Below are 26,346 nucleotides of genomic sequence, written 5' to 3' on the forward strand. Positions count from 1 at the left end.
GCGCAGCCGTGCCCTCAGCTGATCGCCGGCTCCCTGCGGTAAGTGTTGTTTGAAGCCACCTGCTTTGTGATACTTTCTGATCCCGGGGAGCGAGGGGAGCTGCAGGAAAGAGCCCCCTCCTTGCTGGAGTCTGCTTTCCCCCAACGTGGAAAGGGCTGTAAGTTTACTGGGTAGGCTCCTCTTGGAAACTGTGTCTGTGGACTCCATTGGACTTGCTGTTTTCTTTTTATGGTAAAACTAAAAATTTTAACTATTAAAATCAAAGGCTGTCTCTGGCAGGGAGGCCCCAAGGATGACCTGCAAGAGATGACCCACAGCTCCGGGCGGCTCCACCTGGGGGACGGGGTCCCCCAGGACATGTAGGGGCGGGTCCGCCCACTTTGCTGCCTCCCCCACCAGCCTCGTCTCAAGCCTGCAGAGCCGCCTCCTTGCCCCCCAGGCTCTGGACCCCGCTGTCCCCACCCACCTCTTTTCAGCCCCAGGCCTACGCCTGGGACAGGTGCTTGGTCCTCCCACTCTGGCCGGGTGGGCTGCCCCTGCCCCAGAAGCCAGAGTGGCGCGTGTCCAGCCTCTGCTGAGGAGGGACTGGCTCCCAGGGCCCAGGCTGGGCCGCAGCCTCCGCTACCCCTGACCCTAACGCGCATGCGGGCGCACACGCACGCACAGGCGCGTCCGCGTTAATTTCAGGGCCAGGCTACAGTCTGCCTGCCGGAGACGGCTCCTTAAAGCCTCCTTGACATGAACTCTCACTTGTCAACAAAGCTTTCTCCCAAACGCCTTGAAACGTTTTTAATGGACTTGATCAAGCAGTTGTTGTAGGGTCTGTGGTGGGCGCTGCCCAGACGCTGCCGACAGCACATGGGGCAGGACTTTGATAAGGCACGCGGATTGTGATTCGGGTCACACAAAGCTTGACTAGACTACATTCACAAAATTAGCATTCACAATCTTCACCACTTATAGCTTAAAATACATTCCAATTCCAGTTTCAGTGAAATTTCTCCACTAAATCTCCTTTAACAATAGAGATCAATAGTACACAGTATGTGAGCACTGTAACAAAATTATTTTCAAGAAAATACAGAAGTGAGAGTGACCCCTAAATTTGTGTACATTATGGTCTACCACAAAGTAGGCCAAAGTTCGGTATTAAATAAATAAGAATTCTTTCCTAATAAAAATTTTTACAAGTTTTCCTAAGGAAATACATTCATAAGACTGTTTACATTCTGTTTTACAATGACAAGAACAGCTAGGATTCTCATTTATGAAATGTATCCACAGTACTAGGGTTTATAACACCGTGTCACAGACCAAACACAGTCTTTCAGGTTGAAATGTCCGGCCTGGAACCTTCACGATGCTGTGCTCAGCTTGTGCCGGTCACAGAGAGCCTGCCTCCCAATCCCAGAAAACACCGGCTGCAGAGCCGGCCCAGGAGAGGTTGGCCACCTGCAGGTTTACTCTCTACTGTGTCGAGTGGCCGTCCAGAGCTGCTCTCCCCGGCTCAGCCTCTGGCCCTGCAGCCGGGAATCAGATCTGGGTCCAGCGGTCCAGGGGAGTTGTTAAGGCAGCTGGAGATGCCGGGCTGGCTGGGCTGTGGAGTCTGGACTGGCCAGCCTGCTCTGGATGAACCACTCCTGCAGTGAGTGGACGGAGCATGTGCCTTGGTCTGTGGGTCAGACAATGGCTGGCTTTTGTGCTCACAGAGTGGGTCACAGTGGCTGCGAGTGTGGGCACAAGTACTGCAAACCGTGTGTCACTCCTGTCCTGGTGACGGCTGAGTGAGCGGCTCACGTGGTGAGCAGATCCGCACATCAGCCTACAGACCCAGAAGCCACCGTACTGAGACTGGGGTGTCTGCGGGGCGAGGGCTGGGCTCTGGGAATCTCAGCACAAAAAGGATGAGCAAACGAAGAATGTTTCTGCAGCTGTACCTACAGTCCCTAAGGTGACAGGTGGTTCAAAGACCTGGTGAGTGGACACGAAGATATCCCGCATCCCACCCTGGAGTCGGGGCTGCCCCAAGGTGAGAAGCCTGGGGGCTTTGGGAGAGGCCAGCCTGGCCTGGAGTCTTGGGTGGGTATCACAGTGGGCAAATCTCATCTGGTTTGGGTCTGTTTCCCCAGCAGTGATGAGAATGGACACTGGTGGCAAGAACTCAAGCACAGACTGTCCCTGAGTCAGGGGTGACTGTGGAAACAGTAACACACAAGTGCCGGCTCAGTTCAAATCCAGGGCAGGGGACAGAGGGCCCACAATGGAGTCTCCCGGCAAGGGCACCTGCCCAGGCCTCCCAGAAGGTGGAGGAGGCTCACGGCCCACTTCCTGGCCCGCAGCGGCCTCTCTGCAAGAACCCCATGCAGTGCCGAGGTTCAGGCCTTGCTGCACAGCTGGTCCCCGGGGAGTCCAGCTCCTGCCCACCCCAGCACCCAAGTGGATGGGTGAGCGTCCAGGGCTACTCCAGGCGACCGGAAGACCCCTTGGGAGTGAGGCCATGGAGGGCACGGCCCCAGGTGAACACGGCCATAGGAGCAGACCCCCGGATGGGCGGCTATGGCGGGGGTAGAGACCCCTGGAAGGCGAGGTCGTGAGGGTCGAGGTTATCGCCCGGGGCGAGGTAATGGGTGCAGATCCCGGGAAAGCCGCCGTGATGGGGGCGGAGAGCCCCCCCGAGGAGCGCGGCCATGGGGGGGGGGGTGGACACCCCAGAGGGGCGCGGCCGTGCGGCACACCCCCGGGGAGCGAGGTCGTGCGTGCAGACCCCTGGTGGGCGGCCATCACAGCGGCGTCTCCTCCTGCTCCAGCGCGTGCGGCGGCGCGTAGCACGACGGCTGCAGCGAAGACAGCTTGAGCAACGCGGGACGGCGGCGCGCGCGCGGCCGCTGGAAAGAGCGCCGGCTATGCACGCGGCGCGCCGCCGCCGACCGCGCGTGCGCACCAAGTAGCCCGCGGCGCTCTGGCCCCGCCCCCGGAGCAGGCCCGGCTCCCGTATCGGGGTCGGGCGGCGCAGTGGGCGGGGCGTTCGCGGGGCTGGGCGGGGCCGGGCTCGGGGCGCGCACGCGCGGGGGCTTCTCGGCGGCGGGCGGGGCGTCGCGCGGGGACGAGCGTCCAGTCAGCGGCGCGTCGGAGCCGGTGTCACCTGCGGGAGAAGCCGGCGTGAGCGCGCGGAAGCGTGGCACCCCCCGCCCAGGCGGGACCGGGGACCACACCCCAGGCCCGAGGAGGGTGCGAGGCCCGGAGGCGAAGCCGCGGGAAGAAGACTGCCGCAGAGGCGCCGGCCCTCGGGGAGCCCCCCTGCACTGCCCTCGGTGTGAGGGTCTCTCCTGGACTCACTTCTGTCAGTGGGCTTTCCAGGGCCGCGGGCCTTCAGGGAGAAAAGCACCTTCCGCTTCCCTGTGCCCCGCCCCCTCTGAGCTCACGTTCTCCTAACCGACAGCCTAAAACAGTCACGTCCTTCGACAGCAGTGATCCCCCACCCCGCTCGGTTGGAGAAGCAGGAAGTCAGATGGGTCTTTTAAGAAACGTGCGCTGGAACAAGAGGCTTGTGAGAACAGGCTTAGAAGGAGGCAGGCAGCTGCCGGAGAGAGTGTGCAGAAGCTCAGGTCCAGGCGGGAGGAGGCAGGCGCTGCGAGAGGAGCAGAGGAGAGAGGCGGGGTTAGAGGGGCCAGTTACATGTGTGTGGACTCGGGCGGGGCGTGGGGCTGCTCCTCGGGGCCGTCGGCCAGCAGGAAGGAGTCCACGGACTTGCCGCTGAGGCGGAAGGGTGCCAGGCGGTGGAAGTTGCTGGGAGAGTGGGGGATCTGCACGCGGGCCCTCTGGGAGGGCACCACCGTCTCCCCAGGAGACAGCCAGGGTGGCACCGCAGAGAGGATGCCGGGGTCCTCGTCCGGGGAAAACACGGGGTTGTCAATTCCTAGGAGAAAGGGCAGCGGCTCATCAGCTCCCCAGGCACACCCGAGGGCCGAGAGGGAGGGAGCTGCCCTGGGGTCAGACACCAGCTCGTCCGGCGGCCGCAACCTGGAAGGTCACCTGGAAGGTCAGGGTCACGGGCCTTTGGGGTCTCAGGCCCTCCACCGGCTCTCGCTCTCCCTTCTTGCAGAGCAGAGCCTCGGCCTGCTGCCCACAACTGTGCAGCCACGTGGACCCAGCGCTCGACAGCCCAGTCCTCCCGCCCGTGATCGTTTCTGGGGTAGCAGAGGGCCGTCCCCTCACCTGAGGGGGAGTCTGTCGCTGTGTCCTGCGTGATGTTCGCCAGGAACTCGATCCCCCCACTCATCTCCTCGGCATCATAGCTGGGGGCTTCCTCAGGGTCTGGAAGTTCCAAATCTGGTGGCAGGGAAGGGGCAGCATGAGGGGAACAGGCTGGAGGCGCAGACGACCTCGTCCCACACTCTTGACCAGCGCCCTGGGCCAGCCTGCCGGGCCCGAGTGCTGGCGTTGCCTCCACCGCACCCAGCAGCCTCTGGGCAGCTCATGGACGGCGGTGCCCTTGTGGTCGCACCAGCACGGGGGTGGGCAAAGGGAACCACACCGGGGGTTCCCGCTGCTCCCCCCACCCCGGCCACACTTGGCCGTTCTGAGGAGGGGGGCAACCTGGAAGGGAGGGGCTGGGACCACGTGGCCACAGGGGAAGGGGGTGCGGAGCCCAGCTCCAGGGCACTGCCCACCAGAGCGGCTGCAGCGGGAAAAGCAGGGCAGCAGCCTGTGCAGGAGGGTCCTGGGTGCCGAGGGGAAGGGTCTCCCTGGAAGGACAGCCCTCTGCACCCGCCTGCCCCTGGCGCGTTCCTGAGTTCCCGCTGACCAGCGATTCTGCCCCGGCCCAGCCGTACCTTTCTCCGTAATGGTGAAGTCGTGCAGGGGGCTCACCATCGGCAGTTTCCCGTTGGGAATGCTGCTGTTCCTCTGAGAAACAGAAGGGAACTGCTCACAGCTCTGGGGCGTGCCCGATCCGCCTGTCCACCCCCCGGGAGACCCCCGGCCCTGCCGCCAGGGCACCCCCCTCGGTGAGGCTCAGCCCAGGCGTGGCCCCCTCACCCGCTTCTGGACACGCTCCCTCTTGAGCAGCTTCGCGGCCTTCTTGTGCGGGTTGACGCCCAGCTTGGCCGACTTGAAGGACTCCAGGCGTTTCCGCATGGTCCGGTGGAAGATCTCCTTGTCCTGCTTTTCGTCCTCGTCCGCGGTTAGCTCGTGTCGACTGTAGAGATGTTTGTACTGGGGGAGGAGGGGGGCAGGACAGTCACGGCTGCGCCCGGACGCGAGCCTGGGGACCGAGCCCCGACCCTCCCCTGCCCCCTCCCCGCCTGCTGGAGCCGTCCTGCGCTAAGTAAGGACCCGCCCTGTCCGGGGCGGGGCGAGGGGGCGAGAATGCTGCCCCGCCCTCGGCTCCGGCGGGAGGGGTCCGGGCACGCCCACCTCCTGCCGGGGCTTGTACAGGTACTGCTGCAGTGTGTGGTGAGTGACCATGTCCTCCGTGTCGCGGATGCTCTGTCGCCTCTGCTCCAGGGACTGCATGTCCAGGCGCACGGCGCTGGCGTTCTCCCTCCTGTGCGGGGCCTCGGTGAGCGCACGCTGCGACGCACCCTGGGGCCTGGGGGCCGTCCCCCCTAGGGCTTCTCGGCCTCCTAGCAGTGCACCCGCCCCTCCAAAGCCCCGGGCTTCTCCCCGGCACATGGCTGCCGGCGGGTGATGTCCAGAATAGCCCTGAGCTGGCCGCAAGCCCCAGTCAAGCAACCCGGCCGAGCAGAGGCCGGAGGCCTGAAATCCGGGACCGGCGGCCCTGTCTTTCCTGGCGGGGGTAGGGGGCACTCCCAATGAGGCCTCCGGCCTTAAATCTGCCGCCCGGCCCTGCCTTGCTGCCTCTGCATCAGTGCAGACACCAGCACCGACTGACACTACGGGGGAATCTGGGGCGGGGGCTCTGGCCCCGTTCCCACGCCCCCTCCGCTCCGTGCCGGGAGCCCCAGCGTGCCCACTGCTGGTGCCTGCGGCTTGGTCGGGGGGCCCGGGGAGAGCCTGGCCCGTGGCAGCCCTGGGGCACGTACAGCAGGTAGGAGACGGAGGCCTCCACGGTCGAGGGGCGCGGGGTGCTGAAGTCCACGTTGACCATGTTGTCCGTGCTGGGGGAGCGGATGAAGGCCAGGGACCCGCGGCGCTCTCCCTGCGGAGGTGGCAGCCTCGTCAGCACCCGCGGCCTGGCTGCAGAGAGCCGGGTGGGGCCAGAGGGCCCCAGCCGCTGCGAGGTGCTGTGCGCGGGCCCCCAGGCACCTTGCAGCCACGGGAGAGCCGAGACCCTGGAAGCCGTGGTGGAGGCCGTGCTGGAGCTGGACGGCTCGCAGACGACTGTGCGAAGGACACGGCACCTTGGTGCACCTCGGGGAGTGTCGGGAAGACACTACGAATCCCCACGGGATTGGGAAGGTGGCCCTGTCCCCACTGGGGGCTCCAGACCAGCTGCCCTCGTTTACCCCAGAAGGGAACCCCCAGGCCTCCAGAGTCAGATTAAAACCACACAGAGCAGAGCCCTGGGAGAACGGAAGTCCCACTGCCCAGCGGGATGCGGCACCGTGTGCTGGGCTGCCCTAGGAGAGGGGGGTGGAGCTGGGAAGGGTGGCCGGGCGGGGGCCAGCCCGCCACGGCAGAGCGGATGCTGCGGGCGGGCCTGCCAGAGGCCGCCGTTCACAGGCACAGCCCGGTGGACATGCCACCGTGTCTGGTCTGAGCAGGGAGGCGCCAACAGGCCTGGGTCCCAGGCACCAACGTGGCAGCAGCGGGTGGAGGGGAGGCTGGCGCCCTGCTGGGAGCCTGTGTTACCTCGTGGGGACTGGGGGCCGCAGAGGGTCCCCAGGAGAGAGGGTGCAGCCAGCAGCGGGGGACGCCACCAGGAGAACACCTCCCGCCTTCCCAGCCCCGTTCAGGCTGCGAGGCCTCGGAGGCATTACAGTCACAGGGGCCGGGATTCGTGCGCTGCACTTTCTCAGCCAGGGTGGAAGGTGCAGACCACAGTCCTTCCAGTAGCTTCCATCCCCTGGCCTCGCCCCTGCTGGAGCCTGGAGCTTGTGCATTTTGGGGTTTGCGACCTCAGACCCACCAGCGCCACAGACTGGGGGCTGTGACATAACCCATCCTCGGGAGTGCCTGAGGACCTGGGAGCTCAGGTGAACTCGCGGCTAAGGCATCAAGAAGACAGTGTGTCGCCCGCCAGCTGCCCCCAGCCCCACCCCGGGGCCTCGGGGTGCAGGACCCTGAGGCCCACTGTGCGGACCCCAGCAGCTGTCCGCATCTGTGTCTGTCTTGCTTCAACCCCGACTCCAACAAAAAGAGCAGACGAGATGTCTGGTACCTCGGCCACGTAGCTGATGGCATCCTTCAAGTTGAGCTCGTGGAAAACATTCAGAATCCGATCTCGTGACTTTTGAGCTGACCTTCTCATAAGGATTTTGCTGAGGAATTTCCTATCAAAATTGGACCACCTGGGGGGTCAAACCAATAGCTGTCAGCGCTCGGCAGGGCCTGGGTGAGGCCCCAGGACAGAGGAACGCTGGTGGCATTTGTGGGTACCAGGGGTCCCCCTCCCACCATCCAGACTCGGGATGGACACAGTGTTTGGCTGCTGGGACAGGACACCTTGATTTCCATTTCCTGTGACAACCACACAGGCGAGCTTTGAAAGAAAAGACGTAAGCCTCCATGCTGCCACCTAACGCCCGCCTCACAGTCGTGTGCATTGCTCCTGCCTTCCTGTCACGGCATTGCTCATTAGTGTGTGCGTAAAAGTGGGATTACACCTTCTCTAATGCGATGTTGCAAGCAGTTTTCCTGTGACTGCCTAACCCTCTAGAAAGATGGGTGGAGGGCGGGGTGGGCCGGCAGGGGCGGGGCCTGGGGCTCTGGCTACAGTGACCGGGGCGCATTTTACCTGCACCAGTGGTAGGCTGGGAGAAGCCACCTGAGCTCTCACACTTAGAGAACTAGCCTGCCGAGAAGGAGACTTTAACTCCAACACAAATCGAATATTTGGGTTATTTGGGTCAGAAAAGGAGGTGGCTGGGCCAGACTTGAATGGGCACAGTGGACATGGGGGGACAGGGGTGCCCAGGGGGAGGAGGGGATCTAAAGGAGGGAAGGGGGTTCCCAGGAAAAGAAGGAGAGGGATTCTAGGAGGAGAAGTGGGCTTTGGGGGAGGAGGGAGCTCCAGCGGGAGAAGGGGCAGGAGGGGGAGGAGGGGGGACCCAGACAAGTGGGCAAGTGGCTTCTGGCTCCTTTGAGGGCAGTATTCTTAGGTCACTAGGGCTTTGTGGGGTTAGGTTTATGGTGATGCCAGAGATTCCTTCTCTAGCCTGGGGGTCCCGCAGTCATCAGTTAAAGGAGGAGGGGGACTAACAGCCGAGACAAACGTGCCTCTGAATTTTCCTATTTCACTTCGGCCAGGGGCCACTCCAGCCACTTACTTATCTCTGAGATAATTGTGTCCAATTTGCCCTGATATGTCCTCGATGGCTGAGAGGATGTGGTCAAAAGCCTTTGGGAGGAAAGGCAAGTGGGTCAGCATCACCTGGACAGACCCGTCCCTCCCCCTCCCCCTCCCCCCTCCTCTCCTCTCCTCTCCCCACTACCCCTACCCGGCCGTGCAGCTTCTCGTTGAGCTTGGGGTCTCGCTGTTCACTTCTCTTCACCTTCAGCCACTGCACCAGGGGCTTGATGGTCAGGCCCTAGAAGACAGGGCACCCGGACCCTGAGTCTGGAGCAGGCCCCACTGTGGCCCACCAAGCCAAAACCCACCCACACCCACATGGGGAGGAATGAGCCGCCCCTTAGCCAGGCTCCAGGTGGTCTGTGCCACCTCCCGGCGGGAAGGAGCCCCTGCCACCTGCGGGTCACCGGACACCCTCGGAGGCCCCTGGCCGGCTCCTTAGATTAGCCAAAAGCAAGGCGAAGTGGGGCCCTTCCTGGGCATGTCTGGCCAATGAAATATTAACTGGGGTTTCGCTAACCAGCAACAACCGAGGAAGGACGTTTTTAGGCCAAGTCGTGCTGCATCCCCAGTGGGGCCACATGAAAACCTACAAAACTGCTCCTAGTTACTAAAATTATCAAACCCAACTGGGCCTGGAGCCTGTGAGAGTGGGTCCCGCCCACTATGGGAGGGGAGGGCACAGTACCTGGAAGATGACAGTGAAAAAGATGACGATGATGGTGGTGCTGACGAACAGGTTCTTCTCCTTGACCTTGTTCTCGTCCAGAAGGACCACCAGGGCATAAGCCACGGCCCCACGAAGGCCGCCGTAGGACATGACCACCTGGTCTATGATCTCCAGCTGCACCATCCGGTACCGGTTCAGAATCCAGGTCTGCAGGACGACACCTGCAGGGTCCAGTGTGCGCTCAGCACTTCTGGGAGGGGGACGCAGCCCTTCCATCCCTGCTGAGGCCCTCCTTGCAGCCGCGGTGCAGGAGGGGCCACGGTGGGAAACCCCCTCCTCCAACAGCCGCATTCTGCACGTGGGACCAGGAAACTCCACCCTGTAGCCCCCTCCCGCCAAGTCCCTTTGTCCACTTTGGACCCAGGCCCCTGCCCTCTGGGCCACCGGCCAACCTCCGCACACCCCACAGCTCTGCCCCCAGCAGCTCTGGAAGTTCTCAGGTCTCACTGTGACCACGGGTGTAACTGCCCAGCAGCTCCAGGACCAGATGCCACCTGCCTGTGGAGCATCTGCTCCCTGGAGCCCTCAGTTCAGTGACTGTGGGCAGAGCGGGTGGGGGCCACCTGGACCGTCTCTCGTCTCCTCCCTTCCCTGGCCCTGGGTCAGAGCCGCACACCAGGGACCAGGGACCTGAGCTGGGTGCGGGCAGCAAGGGCTCCTGCCTCTCACGTGCCATGGTGACTGATGCTGTCCCCGAGTGGCCACATACAGAGTGAGTCAGTGGGAAGCCATGTGGGTTCCCCTGGGTTCTGGAACCTTCCACTGTGACCTCTAGGTTGTCCTATTTCAGTCGTGAGGCTACAAGCTTGTGAGAAGGCCTGTCCCTTCACTGAGGAGGACCAGTGGCCAGGCCAGCCTGAGGCTCCCCAGGGTCTCTTGAACCTGCCATTCACTGGGCTATGGGGCTGGGGGCTGGGGGCAAATGCATGTCCCTGGTTCTACAGACTCCCTGCAACCAATCCCTGCTGTTGCCCGACTGTGTCCCCTCACCCTGCCATCATCCTCCCATCCTCCCCACCATCCCCCCATCATGTCCCCATCCCCCCATCTCCCCATCACCTCCCATCCCCATCCTCCCCCTCATCCCCATCCTCCTCCCATCCCCCCATCCTCCTCCCATCCCCCATCCTCCTCCCACCCCTATCACCTCCCATCCCCCATCCTCCCCCTCATCCCCCATCCTCCTCCCATCCTCCCCACCATCCCCCCATCATGTCCCCATCCCCCATCCCCCCATCCTCCTCCCATCCCCCATCCTCCTCCCATCCCTATCACCTCCCATCCCCCATCCTCCCCCTCCTCCCCCATCCTCCTCCCATCCCCCATCCTCCTCCCACCCCTATCACCTCCCATCCCCCATCCTCCCCCTCATCCCCCATCCTCCCCACCATCCCCCCATCATGTCCCCATCCCCCCATCACCTCCCATCCCCGTCCTCCCCCTCATCCCCCATCCTCCTCCCATCCCTATCACCCCCCATCCCCCATCCTCCCCCTCATCCCCCATCCTCCCCACCATCCCCCCATCATGTCCCCATCCCCCATCTCCCCATCCCCCATCCTCCCCCTTATCCCCCATCCTCCTCCCATCCCCCCCTTTTCCCCATCTTCCCTCCATTGCCCCCCATGCCCCCCATGCCCCCCACACCCTCACCAATGGCCCGGTACACAGAGATGAAGACCAGTGTCAGAAGCACGAAGGCTGTGTTCCACTTCCAGATGAGAGGGTCCACGGCCGAGATGCCCAGGAACATGAAGATGATGGTCTCGGCCCCGCTGGCCAGCATCTTCATAGTGTAGCGCACCGTGGTGGCGGACTGCTCCGAGATGTTGGCCTTCACGTACTTCTGACAGCAGATGCCGCAGAAGGTGATGCTGAGGGACGGGTTGGCCCACCGTGAGGTCTCGGGCCGAGGCTCAGCTCCCACCGGACCCCGTGGGGCTAAGGGCCCGTCTCCAAGGCCTGGTACCTGCCCATCTCCGGGCGGGCGGCACCTCAGGGCCTCTGCGTCCCAGATGAACGTCCGCCCCACTGGTCAGCCCTCCTCTTCGTGAGCACAGGGGTCCTCCTAAGGACTCGGTGCCCCACGCTGGGCGTGTCGGCCCCCGTGCCCCGACACTGTCTACGGGCCTCTGGAGGCCTGGGCCCCGCACTCCCGCGGGAGAGTGGGCCGCCTCGGTTTCTGTCCACACCCTAGAGCGGGGCAGCTCTGAGACCCAGAGCCCCGGGAGGGGCTGCTCAGAGCAGGCGCTGCGGCCCCTGGACAGTTCTGTGAAAACGCCAACTCCTTACTGAAGAGACTGAATAGATCGAATTCTTTGCGCCCACAGTGAATTCCCACTCGGCGTGGGGAAGTGGGCCAGGCAGACCAGGCGGGAGACGGGCCACCCCTCCCCTGGGCGGGTCCGCCTGGCACGTGGGGGCCAGGTTGGGTGACCGGCCTGCAGCCACCCCACCCCCAAGGCCCAGGACCCCGAGGCCGTGGCCCACCGGCAAGGGGGGACTCACGCCAGGATGGCCGACAGGGACAGCATCTCTGACGTGAGGTAGGACAGGTAGGAGAGGACGAACACGAAGCCGGGCTCGATGATGCGCACGTGCTTGGTGAAGCGCGTCACCAGCGAGAGCAGGAAGGCGAAGACGACCCCCACCAGCGTGCCCCCCAGGCTCACCACGAAGAAGGACACTGCAAGGGCAAGGATGCCGGCGCTGGCCCCTGAATGGCCCTTTGTGGCCGCGGCGTGGGCGAGCTGGCCGCCGGCCTTCCGGGCCATTCCTCATCGAGGTCTCCCGCTGACCCCCCGAGGCACCAGCAGCTCAGCAAACAAGAGGCTGATTCTCTCGGAGGACAGAGACAGGCCGGGTGTCGGCTCCGGCCTCCACAGGGACAGCTGGAGAGGGGACAGCCCTGCGCCCGAGGGAGGCCCGGCTGCGCCCCCGTGGAGGCAGCACTGAGACCAGCGGCCCTTGGGCGGAGCGCTGGCAGCAAGGACTGGGTCCTGGGCCCCCAGGGACAGCCAGCTGTCACTATCCCTGCCCAGAGAAATGCCCAGGACCCCCAGGATACGGGATCCACGTCCTCCTCGTGGGCCTGATGGGGCGATGACCCTTGCCGCCCAGGGTGCCTGGGTCCTGATCAAATCGTGTTAGTGAAACACGAGGGGGAGGGAGGGACCTGTGGCCGAGACTTGGAAGTGGAAACGCCTTTTCCTACCCGGGCTGTGGGTCCCAGGCCGTCACAGACACCGCCCTGCGGGGCCCATGTTCTGGAGGAGAGACCGGCCCCGGCTCTCCCCTGATGCACGGCCCCGCCAGTCACCCACCTATTCCTTTCGCGCAGTCCACACCAGTCACCTTGTCACCACCCAGCGTCACGAAAGATTCAAACACGTTGTACAGGACCTGCGGGGACAGAGGTAGACGGGACACCATCAGCCCTCGGTCAGCGCTGACCCCTCCCTGCCTCGGGCCCCAGGCCCTGTGGAACTTGAGCTGAGTGAGGGGACTGTGGCAGCCGTGTGAACAGAAACCGAAAACCCCCGGGGAGGAAATCATCCCGGCAGCAGTGTGGGGTCTGGGGGCAGGAGAGCAGCCTGGGAGGAGTGAGAACCTTCAGAGAAAACCTGGCCTTTCCCACCGTCGGCTAAGCAGGACGACCACGAAGCCAGCCCACAGTCACAATCCTCAACGTCATTTCCCAGGAAACACCCAGAGTTTCATCTTCAGCGACTTTGCTGCTATGTTGGGCCCTGACTGCGGGGAGGCACCCGGGGCATCTTTGCCTGTTGACATGTGAACCTTATCCTGCCAAGACGCTGAGATAAACGCCCAACACCTCATGCTAGGCCTCGGGAGTGGGCGCTGCTGTGTTCTCTGAGCTCCTAAACGATGCAGTGGCCCCACGTCCGGGGCAGGGGCCCAAGGGGCAGCCCGGGGTGGGCTGCAGGCCCCTTGGGAAGAAACCTGTCTCTGTGCTCCCAAGTCTGTGCTCTCCAGCGGGGGAGAGGGCCCTCAAGGGGCGCTTTGCAAAGCTGTGTTAACGGCAGGAAACCCACGCAGTGCCGATACACAGGGACTGCGGGCGCGGCGCAGCCGTGAAGGTCACGGGACCAGACCACAGCCGCCCCGCTTCTTTACGGGAACGGGGGTCCTGGGGACATGAGCCTCACGGAGGGGTCAAGTGAAGAGCTCCCTGGCCCGGGCAGAAGTTCCCGCTTCTACGAGACACGAAAGCGTGGGGCTTTTAGAGCAAAGAGGAGACTGCACGTCTGCTGCGTCTGCGAGTCCGCGGGCCGGGCGCCAGCGGGCAGGTGCCCAGACGCACCGCCGGCTGAGGCGGGGAAGGAAGGCGGCTCTGTGCTGCCCCCGCCCGGGACCTCACTGCCCCGGAGCCCACGGCCCGGTGTCGGGGGTGGGGACGCCGATGTCCAGTCACAGCCGCCTCCCGTTGCCTGCACCTTCTGTCCCCCCCGCACGGAGCTGACGCGGGCCCCTGCCAGCCGCCAGGGTCGCAGGCACCCGGCAGCGCAGCTGATTCCCCTCCGTGGTTCCCGTGAGACTGTGATCACCCACCGGTTCCACAGTCGGGAACGGGGGCCCCGGCCGGGACCCAAAGCTGGGAACAGTGCTCGTGGGATTTCAGCAGTGACGTCGCTAACTGCGAAGGTGTGAAGTGGGGTCTAAGAACCATGACGCTCTGACCAGAGCCGCCGGTCATTCTGAGTCAGGCGGCCCTGGAGCAGGACAGCCCGGCAGAGGCGATGGCGGGGCGAGCGCAGTGGCCCCGAGAGGCAGGTGCCTCCTCCCCCTGTGCTCTCACCACGGTGACGGCGTCGTTGAGCAGCGACTCCCCGAAGACGATGATGAAGAGCACCTCGTTGACGTGCACCTCCTCAAACACTGCCAGGACAGCCACTGGGTCCACGGCGGCGATGAGGCTGCCGAACAGGAGGAAGTCCAGCAGCCCGACGTTCAGGTCTCCTGGAAGAGGAGCGGGCCGTGGGGGAGAGCCCGGGGCCAGCCTCCCAGGCGGGAGAGCCTCGGGGTGGGGGGTGCAGCCTGCCCCCCTCCCTGGCGGGTCAGTCCACCACCCACCAGCCCTGCCAGGAAGGTCCCGGGACCACACTGTGGGCTCACGGCCGCCAGGCTGTGTGTTCCAGGACCCCATTTCCGCCACGGCCTTGCCCACCTGCAGGGCCTCTCTATGGCCCAGAGCTTCTGGGTGCTGGGCCGCTGTGCCCAGATGCCCCCCCAGGTGACCCTTCCTTGGAGGCGCACCCTGGCCTTGGGCCGCACCTCAGAGCCTGGAGCCCGGCCGCCGGGCAGCAGAGACCCACCGCTGTCCTCCAGGCTGCAGGGCCCCGGCTCTGCGTGTCCCCTGGGTGCTGCTCTGCTCCATGACCTTGGCTGACACCCAGCCTTGACCAGCTATGTCCCAGGGGCTGAGCACAGGCCTCAGACAGCTGTGGCCCCTCGAGGAGCAGGAATGCCTGCTCCAAACCCCAAGACCTACCCTTGGGCCCAGGAGCCGGAGGTGGCCCGATGGCCTTAGACTGTCCCAACTACCTAAAGGCACCGCCGATGAAAGCAGTCTAATTGCACTCACACGGCCCCTGCCGCTCAGGCGTCTGGGAGGCCTGGCCAGGCGCGTGCGGCCCCATGCCAGCCTTCGTGGGCTTCCCAGCTGGGCCTGGGGGTGGTGCCGGATGGCAGCGGGGGCTCGCGGAAGTGCACGCTCCCCATGGGGTGAGGACAAAGTCCCGAGGTGACTCCTCCAGACAGGGGACCTTTGGTCCCTGTTTCTTAATAGTCTTGTCACTGCGATTTCAAGGTAGGTCGTGAGCCCCACCGTGGGGCTCGGGGGGTGCCATGCCCTTCCTTCAGTCAGACGGCCTGGCTCTGGGTCTGGTTCAGCTGGTGGAAGTGTCTGAGGCCAAGGCTGAGCGTGGACTGGTGCCCGGGCTGCCGACACCCACCCCCAGTGGTCCCCGATGCCAGGAGCTCAAGCTGCAGACCCCGGAGGCAAACAGGGGCAGCTGTAGCCGCCCCGGGACGGGCTGCGTTTAGGGCTGTGCAATCCGGCACATCTGTGCGAGGCCTCAGGTGAGCCCAGGCCCCACCTGCTCCGGTTTCCCCGGTGGATAATGGCCAGCTCCCAGGTGGGTGGGGTGCACCTCGGAGGTATGCCAGGGCCGAGGTTAGTAACCAGAACGGCAGGAAACCCCGGCAGGGGAGGGGGCAGGAGACGCAGATGCCACGGTGACAGAGGAGAAGCTGGCGTGGCTTTTCCCTGCCGGTTTGAGTAGAGATGACACCCAAAGCTTCTGCTCAGGTGCAGGTTTACCTGGGCTCCACAATCGTGGGACTCGGATGCCGGCCTCTGCCAGAGGGGCCTCCTCTTCCTCCCCTGGCCTCTTGGAGATGGGGGACTGAGGCTGGACCCCATCTCCCTGCCAAGGGGGAGGGACAGCAGCTGGGTCGTTCCCACTGCCCCACCCACTGCCTGACCCGGTCGGATCAGACTTTACTCCCAAGCAGGACACGTGCTTCAGCCTGGGGCCGGGCGTGGACCGGCTATTGATGACTTACAAGCCAGGAGGGGTAAGTGGCCACTGGTGACATCTCTTGATGACCCCTAAGCTCACCCCCCCTTTAAGGTCTGTGTTCTTCGTCCTGAGCTTTCTTAAATGAGGCTGCCTGGAGCCCGCCCTGAGGACCCCCCAGGACCCTCCATGAGCCCCCTGGTTGGGGGCGGTGCCCACTCACCCATCAGGCCGCTGCGGAAGACGCCGTAGAGGGACAGGCCGGTGGTGGCCGCGTTCCACACGGTGCCGATGACGGCGTACAGCAGGATGGTGCCCAGGTTGCCGAAGAAGAGCCGGTTGGGCATGAAGTAGCCGGCGTCCAGCACGATGGGCGGCAGCAGGTAGAAGAAGAAGACCGTGGGTGTGAGCGAGAAGGAGGCAATGTGGTCGGCCGCCAAGACGATGCCGCCCAGCACCAGGCCCAGCACGATGAGCAGTGCACTCTCGGGGACGACGCTGGTGACCTTGTGGGACAGGTGGAAGCCTGCGGGGGAGGGGAGGGGTCAGGGGGGCCGGGACCCCACGGGGGAGGGATGGGCGGTGGGGGGGCCGGGACCCCCACGGAGGTGGGGAGGGGAGGGCCAGGGGGCCGGCCTGGCACCACAGGACAGACATGAACTCGGGAAACAAGGCCCAACATCCGGGTCTGTGGCCACAGAGGAGGTCCTGCCAGTCCCCCTGGCCCCAAGGACACCCTCCTCAGATGTCCCCCTGCCTCCTGCTCAGAGAATGGCCCCCCTCCACAGGGAGCCCCCTGTGATAGGCCAGAGGGGCTGCATGGTGGCTGGGGGACGGAGGCCCAGGTTGGTGGGCAGCGTGCAGGGCCTGCAGGCCCCCGGGCCCCACTGATGCCCTCCGGCATCATCCCTTGTGCCGTACCTGGTGACCAGGACCCTCACCCTGCTTGAAGCCCAGCTGTGTTTTGATCTTCCGTGGAGGGACCCCACGCCGGCCGTCCCCTCTGCCTGGCTCTCCTGGGGTCAGAGCGCCCAGGCCGAGAGCCTTGTAAGGCCAGGGCCTTAGGGGTCCCCAGCAGCAATCAGCCCCGCCACCACAGTCACGCGCTCGGGGGACAGCGGGGCCGCAGAGGTCTCCCCAGCCACGGCCCCCTCACCTGTCAACCCTGCCAGGACCTCGGGGGAGGCGTGCACTCCAACAGTTGGGGCCATTTCTCCTTTGTTCTATTTTAAGACTCAGGGAAAAAAGTGATAAGAATCCTGTGTTAGGTCTGATTTCAAAATAGTTGGAATGTTGACAGAAGAGGTGGACTCTTCAGCTTAAGCAGAGTTTGAGATAGTTCTCTTCACTCACGCAAGTTCTGTTTATTGAGAGGTCTTCTTTTGTATTCTAAGGAGAGCTGTCTCCTGAGAGGCAAGGACCCCAGAGCAGCAGGAGGCGGGGCGTCCAGTGGGAGAGGCTGACCCATGCTGGCCCGTCCCAGCTGTCTCAGGGAAGACTTCTTGGGCTGGGTCCCACGGGTGCTGATCCAGGCGCCCTGCACCCTGCCCCTGGCCTGTGTCCTCGCTGGTAACCAGGGGACATCTGGGGGTTAGGTGCTGGCTCTCAAGGGGGCTCCCCAAGGAAGGAGGGCCCGGGTCACTGCTCCTCGTCCCCCGGACGGTCCTCTCCGAGTCTGGTTGAGACGCAGCGTGACAGGCGCGGGTCCTGCTCTGTGGCCCAGGGAGGGTCAGGTTTCAGCCAGTGGAGGTAGAACGGGCACTGCTTCCAGGACCCGAGGACCCGCTGGTGCCCCAGCACCAGCTGAACATTTTGATTTGGGAGCGAGCTTCTTCCTCTGAAAGTTTTCACACGTGGCAGGTGGGTGAGGGCAGCTGCTGCCCCAAGTAGAGGCGCCCAGGAGCCAGCAGAGCGGTCCTGCCTTCGTGGGGAGACTCAAAGGCCCGGAGGCTGATGCCTCAACGTTTCCACGTGACGCAGTTACCAGGCCTCGGTGGCCGCCGCGGGTACCGCAAGGGAGGCCATGTCTGAGCGCGAGCCCCAGCTCCCTGCAAGTCCTCCAGCCCTGCCCTGCCCGTGAGCGCGGGGCATCGGGGTTTGGCAGGCTCACGTCCCCCTGGAGGGGCTCTCTGAGCCCAGCGTCGGAGGGGCCCTGACGTGGGGAAGACGGGCCGGCGCCCCAGAGCCCCATTCTGGCAGCACCTGCTCCCCCTGGCCGCCCGGCGAGGACGCGGAGAGACGCGTCTTCCCTTGACGGCACACTCCCGCACCCTGGGCTGGGTGACGGTCGGTCGGGGCCGCCCTAGGCTTTGGGAGGAGACCTGGGAGGCCGTGCCCCGCGCCCCCTCTGCCCCGTGGCTCCTGGCCCCGACAGCCAAGTGCACAGGGCAGCGCAAGAACCCTTGCAGGTCCCAGGCCCCCCCCGGACACCAGGATCAGCAGGGCCCGGGCCCAGGAGTCTGCGCTGGGCTCTGACGGCCGCTCGGGAGCTGTGCTCTCATAGAAAGGCCTGGGGCTCTCGCCCCTCCTCGGCACCTCCCAGGCGTTCCCTGAAGTCCACAGACGGCGGGCTCGTCCTCTCGTCTCCTGCCCGATGGGCTCGGCGGCCGGGAGCCGAGTTTAGAAAAGCCGCCCGGAGCCGCAGGCGCGTCCCGAGTCCCCTACCTGCTGGGCAGTTGTGAGGCCGCGCCTTTCTCTGGGGCACGGGCGGCATCCGCTCCTGCCCGCCAAGCTCCCAGCGAGCCCGGAGCAAACTGCACGGAGGGCCGCCCCCCGGACCCCACCCCATTCACCGGAGCTGCCGTTCCCCACGAAATGTGTGTCTCCTGCTGTTCTCCCGTCCTGGCCAGGCTCCAGCAGAGGTCACGTCTGGGACGGCCCCTCAACTGCCCCTTCACCCCCTCGGTGCCCGCTGGTCTGGGGGCCCCCTGAAGCTGAGGCCAGCACTGCGGGTCGTTGGGCCCAGGGCCAGGCATGGAGCACGAGTGACCGCTGACCCCTAGCGAACCCCCTGCCAAGGCGGCAGAGGGGGGCGGCCCAGGGCTGGCTTCAGGTCCTGGGGCTCATGTTCAGTCTTTAGCCGAATGTCTCCCCAGATTAGACATTCCGAGTGGACCTCGGATCTCCATCACCTCTGACAACTGCGGGGCCAGCGGGGCGGGAAGGTGCCGAGGAGCCAGGTGGCCCTTAACAACAGCAACAAAACTCGGCCCCTTGGGAACTCGGAGTCCTAATCCTCCGCCACATTCCTGTACCGCAGCCGGTTACCAGAAAATCTTATTAATTTGGAAAACGGGTGGATGAGACACAGGCTGACTTCACACCAGATGCTCTTGCTTGGAAGGAAGCCCTGAAAGCCCAGAAAAAGTGATTTGAACCTTTTACCCATTGAGAAAGAAATACATACACACACAGTGTGGACGGACGGGCGTGCCGTTCCAACTTCTGTGTCTGGCGGTGTTGGACACACACCTCTGTGCACGGCGGGGCCTACTGAGCGCTCCCCTGTGTCCTGCACAGATGCCTGTCTCACCTGCCCACGGCGGGGGCTGGGGGCGGTGGTCACCTGTCCCTCATCCCAGGCAGGTGGGAGACGGCATCTCCTGGGAGATTTAACCTGACTTTCTTATCCTGAGTGAGGTTTGTGCGTCTCTTCCCATTCGGGAGACATTTCTTCCTTTTCCGTGAACCATGTATCCACGGCCTTTGCTGCCGCGTCACTGGGTTATCCGCCTTTTCTTACCGGCGGGCAGCTCTTCACGCACCGGCGCAGGTGTATTTCCACTTCAAAGGTGTGGTCACTTAGCTTCTTGTTCAGGTTTTGCTGTGGGCAGATGTCTCCTGTTTAGGTAAATCTGTTGGTCTGCTCCATGGCTTCTGAGTTTTGTGTTATGCTTTAAAAAGCCATCCTTTCTCCTATGTTTTCTACTGAATGTTTGATGTTCAATTTAACTTTACTTGAATTTCACAAAGAAAATATTTAAAAATAGTCCTGAAACTGAAGGACCTGCCCAACTCCGGAGCGAAAGGCTCCCGAAATCCCACGAGTGAGCGTGGCCGCTCCAGCCCCTGCAGGTGTCAGGACCCCACCATTCCCTCCGCCGCAAGGCCCTCGCCCAGACAGTCTCAGCACCCGTCTCCCTTGGGGGCCAGAGGTCGGCACCACCTTCTCACGTCTGCGGGTGTCTGCCCAGCTGGGCCCCTAGCCTCCTGCAGACCCGGGGGACGGGCCGGACCAGCCCGGTTTTTACTTTACTTCTCCGTGTGGTTGCCTGTTTGCTTGCTTTTTCTGTCTGGTTGTCAGAAGATGTTTTGTCTTTGAGAGCATCCTTGTAGCAAGGGTATATCTTAGCGCTGATTCTCCTTCTTCCTCTGATACTGGGGACGTTGGCTCAGCCTGCATTTCAAGGAGGCATCCCCGTCCCCCGGCAGTGGCCAGGCCGGCTCCCCGAGGGCATTGCGCTAACTACGCGTCTGCCGCAGGCTCACTGCTCATAGTCGGTTCCGGGCAGACCGCGGAGTCCCACGGAGTCCAGCAAATGCGCCGGGAGGAGGGAGTCACCGGGCTGGCTCCCGCCCGCCTGCCACCCACAACCTCTCAGACGTTTTGTCCGGCCGGTGGTTTGCCTCCAAGACTTCCGTCTGGCTCCTGCTGTTCCGAGTTTATTTCTCAGATCTCACCGTGTTAGTTCTTCTCCAGTTTTCTTAGCTAGGAAAATCCCCTTGATATTTTCAGCACCATTTTATTGTCTCAATTTGAGCTCCTGTCTTATTGAATTTGTATTCTGGCCCTTGTCTGTGATGTAAAGCTCCACGGGGACTTTCCTTCTGTTTCTTGGGTGACGTTTTATTCCAGGGGGTTCCTCCCTCCCTCGCTCCCTTCCCTCCTGCTTCAGTGTCAGCCCCTGCCGCCCCGTGCCACGCAGCTCTGTCCGCAGCCTCTGCCTCTCAGGTGTGGGGGGAACGGCCTGACACGCTCTTGCTGCCTGTGTGGGTCCACGTGCCTTCCCCTGAGCGAGCGATCGGGGCGGACGGCGCTGTCCCTCCCCTGTGGTCCGAGACCTCTGGCATCAGGTTGGCCCCTGGTTCCTGGTTTGTCTTTCTGGTCTGGGGGGAGGGGTAGCAACAGTCTGCAGGGGGTCCCCATTCTCCGTCTTCGCCCAGAGCTCCGGGGTCTCTGCTTGATGGGAATTCTTCACGAGCCGTCCCGCCAGCCGGGCCCAGTCAGGCCCGCGGGTGGCTCTCCCGTGACCACCATCAGATGGCAGTCCACATTGTAATGAGCTAATTAAACTGAAGACTTGATTGATTTTAAATGGCAATTTGTTAGTGGCTCAGCCATTAAGCCCATAATGGGCGTTTTAGGAGTTGGTGGGCCAAGCTGCAGGTGCCCTGGGCGTCCGCGTCTGCCTGAGGATGCCGTCCACCAGCCGGGAGGGAGGCCGCTCCCGGTGGGGCAGGTCCCTGCAGGCCAGACCCTTCCTTCAGCTGCAGACTGTGCATGGTTAGGACGGTCACTCATGTCGCAGCTTCTGCGAGACGGCGGGGATGACGGGGTGGAGACAGCGGCCAGAGCACGTGCTGGGCCCCTCCTTCCAGCATCCGCGGCCCTGCACGGCCGGGTCTTCTGGGGAAGCTGCGAGGACAGTGGAGGGGCTCATCGCCGCCACCCCTCGGCACCCCGGTCCTTGCTGGGGGCACCAAGACCCCAACAGCGGCGTGCGGGTCCTCATCCCCCTCCCAACCTTCGCCTCCTTTACCTCCGAAGACAGAAGGGCCCGCAAAGCAACTCGGAGCAGCCCCCTCGGTATCTTGGGCCCTGCAGCTCCGGGGCCTCCACATCCGGCCAACCCAGAGCCTGGGCCACGGACATCGAGGGCCTGTGTCCCGGGGCCGCGCCCCTGGGAAGCGAGTTGGGGGGCCGCCCTCCCCATCGGGCCCGCATTTGCTGGGAAGCCAACCCTTAGGCTGGGAGGGTGGAGGCCGCCTGAGGCCTCGAGGGACTCTCGCGCCCTATGTGTAAAGGGCCCACGTGGGGCCCAAGTGCACGTCCGCCGCGGGGCCAGAGCCAGGCCGAGACCCACAGGCAGCAGCTTCGCGGGCGACTGGGACCCCACAAGTGTTACAGGTGCTGATGCAGGGAGAGCACGTGACACACACCCGGGACCCGGCAGAGCGCTAACGACCGCAGGAGACAGGACACAGTCTCTGTGGAGCACAAATCCAGGGGCGCCGCGTCGGCAGGGCCCCGAGGAGCCGCATGAGGCCGGGCCGGAGCTGCCCGCCCGCCGGGCCTCCCAACAGGGACTTCCGAGCCCACGGGTCTCTGATCGCCAAGGCCTGGGGAGTCACAGCTAATTAAGCACGGCTGCAGGACGGTAACAGCAGGGACACGTGTGTTTACTTCTAATTACAAACCCTCGGACTGACGTTAAAGGTCGGGAGGCTCCCGCGACCAGCCAGCCATTCTGGAGGGGGCCTGCGCAGGGCGGGCACCGGGAAGGTCACTGCCAACGGTACTCACGCCCCCTCAGAACGCGGCCGGGAACCCGGGGCCCAGGGTCAGGCCCTCTGTGGCCACCGCCCCCAGGGACCTCTCAGCAGGATTCAGCTGAGTCCACGCAATGCAGCGGCACAGTAAATCCCTTGGTTTTACTTTAACACATACGAGCCTTGGTAAATCCAGCTCTGCTTCAAAGTAACCAGATGAACGGTGAAACCCTTCCAGCAGAAAGATGGGCAGTCACTGGAATGCACAGGGGACCCCCCCCTGCTCGGGAGGACGAGCGGTCCGGGTGGGACCTGAAATGTCACACACTCAGGGGCAAAGACACACAGACACACCCACGCAGTGACACAGACACACACAGGGACACATGCAACACACACACAGACACACACACAGTGACACACAGACACACACACAGTGACACACAGACACACACAGGGACACGGACACACACGCAGGTCCCAGCGCTGACTCTCCAGCACTCTCTACAGTCGCGCCGTGGGGTCCCCGCAGCCCCTCCCAGGACAGGCACTGGCCCGAGGACCCTCGTCCTGGGCTCAGAGGCGTCCCCCCGGATGCCACCCCCTGCAGGGCAGGCAGCAACCACCCAGCAGGTGCGACTGGTGATGTCACGTATAATTATATGCATTAATGATAATAATTAACAAGCGTTGTCAAGTGAAGCCGTGAGTGAGTGGCCTGGCCCCAGCGCCAGCTGGGTCTGCAGCCGCCAGCCCCCCTCCACACGCAGCGCCCTTCTCCCCAAGAGGCTTCTCCATCCTTCTTCTGTGTCAGCCTGCTCCTAAGTGCTCCACATACAAAGAAGCACACATTTTAAGCTTTGCCTTCTTAAGATTTCATGATTGGCTCTGACTTAAAGACTTGGGAGAAGAATTCATGACAATCACACCCCATGGATGGGCGCCAGTGGAGTAGTTCCCATTGTCCCAGCAATGGACCCACTGTCAATAGCTGTCCAGCCAACTGTCCTCTGGGTAATGACCATGAGCTCTGGAAAAAATACCCACAACAAACACAACACTGAAGAGAGAGTAAACGAAGGCAGACACCAGATGGGCTCTCCACACTGAGGAAGGGACCAGTGCCAGCCGATTTCCTTGTTTTTTTATGGCTTTTTTTCAGAGGGCAGGTCCCAGCTGGGGCCATGCAGAGCAGCTAAAACTCAAATAGAAACCTACAGTCTGACTGGATTGAAAAATCAGAGGCTAGAGATCAGGGCAACCACAGGAGCTGAAAAGAGAGGGGGGAAACCCCAGAAAGGAAAGAGCCTGAGAGGCCAAACCCCAAATTCTGTGCATGAACTCTTGAAATCTCTGGCTGATCCTTGAATTACACACAAGAGAGACAGGTCCTGAGCTGCCAGAAGCAAAAATTCAGAGGTTTCAGCTGCTGTCACCACAGGGAGACACATTTGGAGTTTCGGTCCAGTCCTGGCAAAACCACAATGCAGCAACAACACCCACCACAAAAATCAATGCTCTCCAGAGGAACATAACAGAATACAGAGTCTCTACAATGTATCATTCATAGTGTCCTGGAAACAAATCAAAATTACTAGACATATGAAGAAACAGGAAAATGGGATCCATAAATCAGTGGAGACCTCAAGATGACCCAGATGTTGGAATTAGCAGACAAGGACTTGAAAACCGCTATTATAACCATGCTCAAGAATGTAAAGGAAAATATGCTTGTAATGAATTAACAATAGTAAATCTCACCAGTGGAATACAACAGGATTTGGCAATTTTTTTCTAAAAGAGCCAGATAGTAAATTGTTTAGGCTTGTGGGCTACACATTCTGTTTTTCAGTTACTCAGCTCTGCCACTATAGCACAAAATGGTCATAACATATATAAACAGATGAACACCACTGTGTCCCAAAAAAACTTTATTTACAAAAACTGGTAGCCAGCCCATGGGCATAGTCTGCTGGCCCTTGAAATAGAAGATATCTAAAAGAACCAAGTTCGAATTCTAGAATTGAAGAATTCAATAACCGAAATAAAAAAGTCAATGGATAGGCTTAATAGTAGATAGAGATGACAGTAGAAATGATCCAATCTGAAGAACAAAGAAAAAAGAAAGATAAAAAGTAAACAGAGCCTCAGTGGCCTGTGGGACAATATCAGAAGAAATTGGAGTCCTAGAAGGAGACGAGAGGGCAATGGAGTAGAAAACAATCTGGAGAAGTAATGACCAAAAATGTCCCCAATTTGATAAAAGATATCAATTTATAGACTTGAGAACTACTTCAGATTAGACGATTTCTATTGCTCTGCTTCAAGTGAAGCTGAGGGTCCAGGGCAGGTAAGTTTGGGTGCGGGAAGGGCCTAAAAGCTGCAGGTCAGAGGTGAAGTGGGCGCCTGGACTTCGGGGTGAGCTGGGGTGGGGTCTGGGGCCAGGCCCTCAGCAGACGAGAGCAGAGGGGCTGCTCCACGGCCTGGGCCCAAGCAGAGCACCACGGCAGGGCCAAGGCACAGATGGTTCACGCTGACGGTGTCAGTTTAATGACACACAGGGCATGATTGCTGAAGGTAGCTGGTAATCAGGTCACTGAGACCTTACTTCACAAAAGAATTCATTGAACTTGAGCTGTGACAGGCACAGCAGCAAAAACAGCAAAGGCAGGTAGAGGTAAGGTTTCCAAATCAGAATCACACGGATCCCAGCGTCGGCACCACACAAACTCCCTTTCTCTGCGTGAGGTGTAAAAAGGGCCACAGAATGGCATGTGCTCGGTGACTCTGCTTTTACAGAATGAGGAAGCTGGAGGCTGGTGGCCCTGGAGGCTAAACAAACCAGAAGAGGCATTCTTCAGAGTTCTAAGATTTAGGAACATAAAGTTAGTTACATCGCAGGGAGCCATCACTGAGGGGAGAAAAGTCTTGACCTCAGTGGAGCTGCTGGTTGGCTGGAGGTCTGGAGACTGACTGCAGTGATCAAATTCACTGGGAAGTCCACCGGAGCCAAGATGCAGGCTGTTCCACTCTGGCGCGGCTTCGGGGAATCTGGAAACAGGTTTCCTGTAGAGGAGCAATGTTACATCTCGCTGACCTTTATACCTTCGTGTGAAAAATTTCAGCAAGGCCATTTTCTCTGAGGATGTCTTTTGTGCAGATAAAGTGCGTGGGCAATGTCCCAAGGTGTCATAAACCACGTCTGCCATTCACGTGGCTGCCGGGTCACCGCAGCCCCTGCTATCAGGGCGCTCCCAGCACTGGCCCCGAAGCCAGGACTTTGTCACAGGCCACTGCCCAGACCCAGAGCAGCAGGAAGCGACGGGACTATTGATTTCTGATATGGACACCGTGCTGCAGAGGGCAAAGGGCGGGGAGACCATCAGAGGACCCTGCACGGGCACCGGGTCTTGAGGAAAGCTGGACAGAGCTATGTAAACTGTCCCTGGGGGCGAACGGCACAGCCAACACCCTCACTGGGACTGCTTTGCACCCCCAGGTTCCCATCGTTCGGCCCAAACGCGTGCAGGGGGCTCAGGACCAAGGGCAGGAGCTGCCCCCCACCCCGTGCTGGGGCCACCCAGAGGAACAGCACCTGTCAGAGGGGTCAAGAGACAGGGTTTCTGCACATTCGAGGGCTTTCTGTTCTGAGGGACCTGTGTTGCCGGTCACTCGCAAGTTATTATTTTATTTCTTTTAGACTTGACTTCCTTATCGTAAGATGACAGTCTAGACCTTTCTGGGCTGTCGTAAAGATGAAAATCAGATTCCTGCAAGGAAGGTGGATTAAGTGTTTCCTTCCCAAGCCCGGTGAAAACAAAAGGGCAATGGTGTCATTTATTTTCTTTATTTTTAGATTTTTGGCCAGGCCAGCAGGAAGAGGGGGTCTGAAGACACTGGCATCCTGGCCTCCCCACCCCTGCAGCCCCCGTGCTCCCTGCTGGGCACCGTGAGGTCGGCCCCCACGTGCGCGGACCCAGCCTGATCAGCCGGGGGGGGGGGGGGGGGTGGGGCGTGGGAGGTCTTGGGCTTGAAAACCAGTGGCCGAATCATGTAAAGCACAAGCAGAGCAAGTGAGGAAACGCTGCAGGGAGAGGCAGGTCCACACTGGG

The 26,346-nt window shown here is 61.9% G+C and overlaps 1 protein-coding gene across 3 annotated transcripts in view; it reads right to left on the reverse strand.

Annotated features, from left to right (window-relative positions):
* Positions 1-774: 774 nt before the first annotated feature.
* SLC9A3 (solute carrier family 9 member A3) overlaps positions 775-26,346 on the reverse strand; it is a 40,853-nt gene continuing 15,281 nt past the window's right edge. Inside the window, exons 2-17 of one of the 3 annotated variants that reach the window (XM_059916045.1) lie at positions 15,969-16,271; positions 14,023-14,183; positions 12,527-12,605; positions 11,712-11,889; positions 10,857-11,077; positions 9,162-9,364; positions 8,622-8,711; positions 8,451-8,521; positions 7,343-7,472; positions 6,045-6,160; positions 5,416-5,545; positions 5,038-5,214; positions 4,833-4,905; positions 4,216-4,329; positions 3,676-3,916; positions 3,066-3,142 (exon numbers count right to left, since the gene is read on the reverse strand). In XM_059916045.1, coding sequence (XP_059772028.1) covers positions 3,139-3,142; positions 3,676-3,916; positions 4,216-4,329; positions 4,833-4,905; positions 5,038-5,214; positions 5,416-5,545; positions 6,045-6,160; positions 7,343-7,472; positions 8,451-8,521; positions 8,622-8,711; positions 9,162-9,364; positions 10,857-11,077; positions 11,712-11,889; positions 12,527-12,605; positions 14,023-14,183; positions 15,969-16,271 — 2,291 coding nt within the window. In that variant the 3' untranslated portion in view covers positions 3,066-3,138. The other 2 variants (XM_059916042.1, XM_059916043.1) reach the window with 2 other exon arrangements.

This window comes from Balaenoptera ricei, chromosome 3 (genome assembly GCF_028023285.1).
Source record: "Balaenoptera ricei isolate mBalRic1 chromosome 3, mBalRic1.hap2, whole genome shotgun sequence".
In the NCBI taxonomy this organism is placed as follows: Eukaryota; Metazoa; Chordata; class Mammalia; order Artiodactyla; family Balaenopteridae; genus Balaenoptera; species Balaenoptera ricei.